At 35.5% G+C, this 6,708-nt stretch overlaps 1 protein-coding gene across 2 annotated transcripts in view; it reads left to right on the plus strand.

Annotated features, from left to right (window-relative positions):
• The window catches only part of SPATA5 (spermatogenesis associated 5), a 321,325-nt gene that overhangs the window by 13,765 nt on the left and 300,852 nt on the right, over positions 1-6,708 (plus strand). For both annotated transcript variants that reach the window (XM_008689495.2, XM_040626287.1), the window contains exons 8-9: positions 1,907-2,030; positions 4,387-4,642. In XM_008689495.2, coding sequence (XP_008687717.1) covers positions 1,907-2,030; positions 4,387-4,642 — 380 coding nt within the window. The remainder of the gene's footprint in view (positions 1-1,906; positions 2,031-4,386; positions 4,643-6,708) is intronic.

The raw sequence follows: 6,708 nt of genomic DNA on the forward strand, positions 1-6,708 counted from the left end.
GGACCCTGGCTGGGATCATGGCCTGAGCCAAAGGCAGACGCTCAACCGACCGAGCCACCCAGGCGCCCCAGAAGAACTTTCATTTAAAGTTGTTTTTTTTTTTTCCAGAGATAGTGGATGAAATTAGGTAGTCCCTTACAAGTTTGGTTGTCCCAATACCGAAAATTTGAGAACCAGTGGTGTACCTTATTGTGTAGTGTGTTTTCATTGTTGTTTTGTTCCTGGCAGTTGAAGCTTTCTGTCATGAGAGAATTCACATCTTTTTATGGGAGAACTGATCACCTTGAAAGTTCTTTTTTTAATAGGCAAAAAAAAAAGAACACATTTGGAATTTCTGTCTCTTGGACTTTACTCCTGCTCCAGAGGACATCTCTGGCCTTAGATTCTAAATTGATGCAGTCATAACAATTTTCTGGGCATTAGCAGGCAAGGTCTGTTTGGGCTTAGACTCATCTCCTGAGTAGTAGACTCTTCTTAATACTCTGCTTTTTACTGAGTTCAGATTTGCTAGAATGTGATGAATTAATTGGTCTAGAATTAATGTAAGGTTTTTCAGTTTAACTTCCCATTGCCTTTGTCTTTAACGTTATTAACTGAGTCCTAAATTTGATACATTGCATTTCTTTTTTAAAATTTTTTATTTTAATTCCAGTGTAGTTTACAATGTTGTGTTAGTTTCAGGTGTACAACATAGTGTTTCAACAATTCCATGTATCACCCTGTACTCCTCATGACGATTGCCCTCCTTAATCCCCATCACTGATTTCACCCTTCCCTCTGGTTACCATCAGTTTGTTCTCTGTAGTTAAGAGTCTGTCTTTCGGTTTCTCTGTCTCTTTCCTTTGCTCATTTGTTTTATTTCTTAAATTCCACAGATAATCATATGGTTTTGTCTTTCTGTTACTTATTTCACTTAGCATTATATTTTCTAGCTCCTTCCATGTTATCACAAATGGCAAGATTTCATTCTTTTTATGGCTGAATAATATTCCATTGTGCATATATACTTATATCATTTTTATTCATTTATCAGTCGATGGGGCACCTGGGCTGCTTTCATAATTTGGCTATTGTAAATAATGCTGCTATAAACGTAGGGATGTATGTATTCCTTTGAGTTAGTGTTTTTGTATTTTTTGGGTAAATACCCAGTAGTACAATTGCTGGGTCATAAGGTACTTATATTTTTAACTTTTTGCAGCCCCTCAGTGGCTGCACCAGTTTGCATTCCTACCAACAGTGCATGAGGGTTCCTTTTCCTCCACATCCTCACCCACACTGTTTTGTGTATTTTTGATTTTAGCCATTCTGACAGCTGTGAGGTGATATCTCATTGTAGTTTTGATTTGCATTTTCCTGATAAGTGGTGTTGAGCATCTTCACATGTGTCTGTTAGTCATCCGTATATCTTTGGAGAAATGTCTGTTCGTGTTTCTGTCCATTTTCAGTTGGATTATTTGTTTTTTTGGGTGTTGAGGTGTATCAGTTCTTTATATATTTTGAATAGTAACCCTTTACCGGATATGTCATTTGCAAATATCTTCTTCCATTTAGTTTTGTTGATTGTTTCCTTTGCTGTGCAGGAGGTTTTTATTTGATGTAGTCCCAATGGTTTATTTTTGCTTTTATTTCCCTTGCCTCAGGTGACATATCTAGAGAAATATTTCCATGGCTGATATCAGAGAAATTACTGCCTGTGCTCTCTTCTGGGATTTTTATAGTTTCAGGTCTCACATTTAGGCTTTTAATCCATTTTGGATTTATTTTGTGTATGGTTAAGTTTCATTCTTTTGCATGTGCATTTCAATTAAAAAATTAAAAGTATTCAGTTTCAATTGAAACGCAATAGATCAAATGTAAAAATCAGATGTATATTAAAGTATTCATTTTATTTGTTTGTTTTTAGGCACCCATCAATTATTTTTATTGATGAGCTGGATGCACTTTGTCCTAAAAGAGAAGGGGCTCAGAATGAAGTGGAGAAGAGAGTGGTAGCGTCACTCTTAACACTAATGGATGGTATTGGCTCAGTAAGTATAGCACCAGTATTGATTCTGTATAAGAAAGGGTTGACTCCTAATAATATGTCCGTAGTAACAAAAACTATCAAATATGTCTGAGTTTTGGGGTATTCTAGGATAGGGGAAAATATTAGTCATAAAAACTAAAGGAAAGACTAAAATAATTTTCTTTAGCATGTATCTTAGTAACTTCCGGGAGGGTATACTGCCATGTTTTGCTAGCATATAAAATAATATACAATGATAGATTTCTTTTGTAGTAAGTGGTATTAACTTAAAAACCTAAAGCAAAAATCAGTAAGGTTCAGATCAATAAGAAATTTCATAAGTCTTATATACTCATGTAAAAATTGATTCTTTTGGGGCTTGAAGTTTGACAAGTGAAAGGAAAGAGTGAGAATAATGGAAAATATGTTTGTACAACATTTAAAAAGAAGCTACCCATGTTACCAGATTCTCTGATAGGGCATACGCTCACATATTAATAAAAACTATGTGCTGATTATGAAAGGAAGATCCATCAGAGTAGTGACAGGAATGAAAAAAAATTCCCTCAGACCCCTGACAGCCATTTACCAGAATACATTTCTTATGCAGAATTGTAAATAACTCCTTTTTTAGAGTCCTAATATGTTAGAACCAAAAGAAATTTTAGAAATCATGTAGTCCCAAACCCTCCTTTTGCACATTAAGAAAACTGGACAGTTGGAACTTTCTGGTTTTTACTATATATTGGTAGAAACTAAACATGTGAAAATAATGTGAAGGTTGGGTTTTAATCTCCATTCTTTGCTGACATGTGTTACAGTTTTTAAAAAAATTACTTATTTTAGAGAGAGAGCGAGTGATCGTGAGCACATGTGTGCAGGGGGGAGGGGCAGAGGGAGAGGAAGAGAGAATGTTAAGCAGACTCACCACTGAGTATAGAGCCCGGCAAAGGGCTAAATTCCACAACCCATGAGATCATGACCTGAGCCTAAATCAAGAGTCGGACACTCAACTGACTGAGCCCCCCACGTGCCCCAACATGTGTTACAATTTTAAGAGTAACAGTAGAGTTGATACCTGAGGGAGGCTGGATGACCACCTGGTTCTCAGTCTTAGTGCAATAACGTGGTGTGATTATGTTCCAGGTTTGGTTCTCAGCCTTTAAAATTGGAGAATTCAGTGATGCTAGTATGTTGGGGGTGGCAGGGCTCTGAGGACTGCATCACAGTAACAACACTCACAAGAGACATACCTAAACTGGGATGCCAGTGTATCTATTTACGATAAGAAGTAGAATCATTAAGCCGACCAAATATCTTAGTTTATGGATGACTCTTTACACCTTGAAGGCAAATATGTATGGAGAGCTATATTATAATTAGAAGAGTTCTGGTGAGTATGAAATCAGATGGAAGGCTTTGTTTTGGAGGATCTTAATTACTATGTCTTTCCTGCCTCTTTCTCTACTGCTGGGATAGGTCTGCTGTGGACTGGTGTTTTTGCCAAGGGCAGGCCTGGAAGCATGTGACATGGATGTTTCCGTATGAAAATGCTTAAGGGCCTGTGTTTGTCTTCTAAATTCGTAATTCATACATTTATTGTAATCTATGCATTTTCTGTTGGCACAGCCAGTGTAAGTGAATAGGTTTGAGTTTCCTTACTTTGAATTACATGTCAGTTAAGCTTGTCTCTGTGAGATTATACATGGGTCATCAGAGTAAAATGTTGGATAACTTTCACAGATGGCTGATCATTATCATAGTTCTTTATAATTTATTGTTCCAAATTTCATTCCTGTGTGAAAAATCCGTATGTATTCAAGGGTGGCTGATACTCAGATGTTGGTTATCTAGTTGTCTATATTTCTGGGAATTTAAACATTTATCATAATAAAAAAAGTATGGTCCATTTGTGAATAAGATTTCTTAGACAACTGTATAATAGAGCCTTGTTCTGTTTGAATAATATGCAGGTCATAGTCTTTTCTTTCAAGTAGGGGAAAAGGACAACTTAAAGCAAACAAATGTAAACAACTATACAGTAGGATATTATATGTTCTTATTTATGAAAATGGTGAAGTTTAGATGCCAAAAGTGGGGAGACATCACTTACTATAGTTGGAAGGGTAGGTAGTGGAAAACTTTCTAGGTGAGGGAGTATTTAGGCTGAACTGAGGCAAATGTGGGATGAGTAATTAAAGTGTAAAGGATAAGACTTAGAGCAATCTTGTTTATACAGCCAGTGCCTATATATATGTATGTATATACACACACATATACCTTTTAGATATATATATAGTAGTATGTGTGTGTGTGTGTGTGTATATATATATTGCTTTTAGAAGAATGTGTAATTTATTCTCATTTTATTTTGTAAGGAAGGAAGTGAAGGACAGGTGTTGGTCCTTGGGGCCACAAATCGCCCTCATGCCTTAGATGCTGCGCTTCGAAGACCTGGTCGATTTGATAAAGAGATTGAGATTGGAGTTCCTAATGCTGCAGATCGGCTAGATATTCTCCAGAAACTGCTTCAAAGGGTACCCCATATGCTCACTGAAGCTGAGCTGTTACAACTGGCGAATAATGCTCATGGGTACGTTGGAGCGGACTTGAAAGCCTTGTGTAATGAAGCAGGTGAGAGTGCTTTGCGACTGTGAGTCTGTATTGATGGGCTTCATAAATCTGGTTTATTTACATACTGATAATTTATATCATATTTCTTAATGGAAATAACTAATTTTTTTTCTAATCATACAATGTATATTTATTGAAAACTAGGTAATTCAGAAAACTATAAAAAAGAAAAATCACTCATACCTTCTAAAGATAACCATTATGGTAGCATGTATCCTTTCACACTTTTCCTAAGTACACACAGACACACACATACACATATATCATCAGATGCATTAATGGCAGTATCGATGATAACTATTTAATGATATCGTGCTATGGAAATTAGGGAGAAGTGCCTACAGGAGGATCAAAATTTTCCTGAAGGAGCAGCTTTATATTTTTTGAAGTGCTGAAAAAGTACTTTGCAAAAATCTAAGAATTCTTTGCCTCAGAGTATGTGATTGTGATGTTTAAGTCTGAAAATATATAGGGGCTGTTATTAATCAGTTGACTCTTTAACTTTAAGAACTTGACCATGGCATAAACTTCTTTACTTTGGAAGCTCTTAAGACCTTTTAACATTTGTATAGTTTTTCAGAGTAATTTTAACCATGAAAAATGTATTCAAATCAGGGCAGTTTTTATAAGCTACTGAAATATTTCATCAGGCAAATAAGAATTTACTGAAAAACTATCTGATTGTTGTTGTTGTTTTGTTTTTATTTGTTTTTTGGTCCTAAGAGGATGTGTTTATTTTCTGGTAACCTCTAAAGGCTGGCGTGTACCTTAAAGCATCCCTGGTTTGCCAGTAATCCTAGATTCCTTAAATTTATTCCGTTGGGTATATGTTTCTGGGTCATTTTATACTTCAGAAGGAATTTTTTTCAGTTGTATTCTGTTGTTCCAATTTGTGACCTATCCAGTATTTTCAAAAGATGTTTTAAAGAAAGTTTTGCCCTTTTAGGTAATGGAAGAAATTGAATTTTTGAGTTGGAACTTTAGTTATTTTAGAGTTTTAGTATAGAAATATGGTAACTTCTTCCAAATTATTGATTCATAATTAATATAGTAGGCTTTAAAGACCCTTCCCTTGGTCCTTTCATCTTTCTAATCAGGCTTGATATGTGCAGAGAAGAGAATATAGAACAAAAAACAGGTTGGAAAAGAAAACTTGGAATGATATTTAGGGGTCTTTGAATATCTTACTCTTGGTGGAGAAAATCAGTTTTGTTTTATTCTTTTTGATCTTATCACAATTTCCATGTTAGAGGACTCACATTTGGGGGAAACTGTAGGTTACGTAGATTACAAAGCAAACATAAATATTCTTTTGGTGCATTTTGGTCTGGGACAGGTCCCTTTCTAACTGGTTTCTTGCGCTTCACAAGAAATGGTGGGTTTAGTCATGGAAATGAATTCCCTAGCATTCAAGAAGCAGAATTATTAGTGGGTAACTTTGCTTCCTTCATTCCATTAGGTGATAATGAAGAGTGTGGATTACTATGCAGGTATTGCTTTGGACTTGCCCATCTAGGCAAGGATTCATTCTTCATTAACCTTTATCAGACATTTTTTTTACTTTCTCATATATTTCATGCACTCTAGAACGCTCTGGGATTCTTGCTGTCCAGAAACACACAGTCTGATGAAGGAAAGAGATTTGTGAATAACTACTTACACAGTGAGATATGCACTCATGAAACTATGGAGAATGTAGTGACTTTCCCTATGGGGAAAGGAAATGCTGTGGTTATTTAGAAAAAGTCTTATCTAAGAAGAAGCCTTTTTTTGATTTAATCTTTTATTTCAAAAGTAAGTATAGTCCATTTATTGTGTTTTAAGACATTAAGGGGAAATGTGATAATGTAATTTACATACTAAATGTAAATAGGACCATCTACTTTCATGGGCATTGTAGTATCCCTAAGAACTTTAGGAGGATGACAAGATTTGAGAGATTCTACCCTTTACTATGTTACATTAATTGAAAAAGCTGTGAAAGGATTTGAAGGAGGGATGGAGAAGGGCCTCCAACCTGATGATAGATAGATAGATAGATAGATAGATAGATAGATAGATAGATA

The sequence above is a fragment of the Ursus maritimus genome, unplaced genomic scaffold (genome assembly GCF_017311325.1).
Source record: "Ursus maritimus isolate PB19 unplaced genomic scaffold, ASM1731132v1 scaffold_11, whole genome shotgun sequence".
Lineage (NCBI taxonomy): Eukaryota > Metazoa > Chordata > Mammalia > Carnivora > Ursidae > Ursus > Ursus maritimus.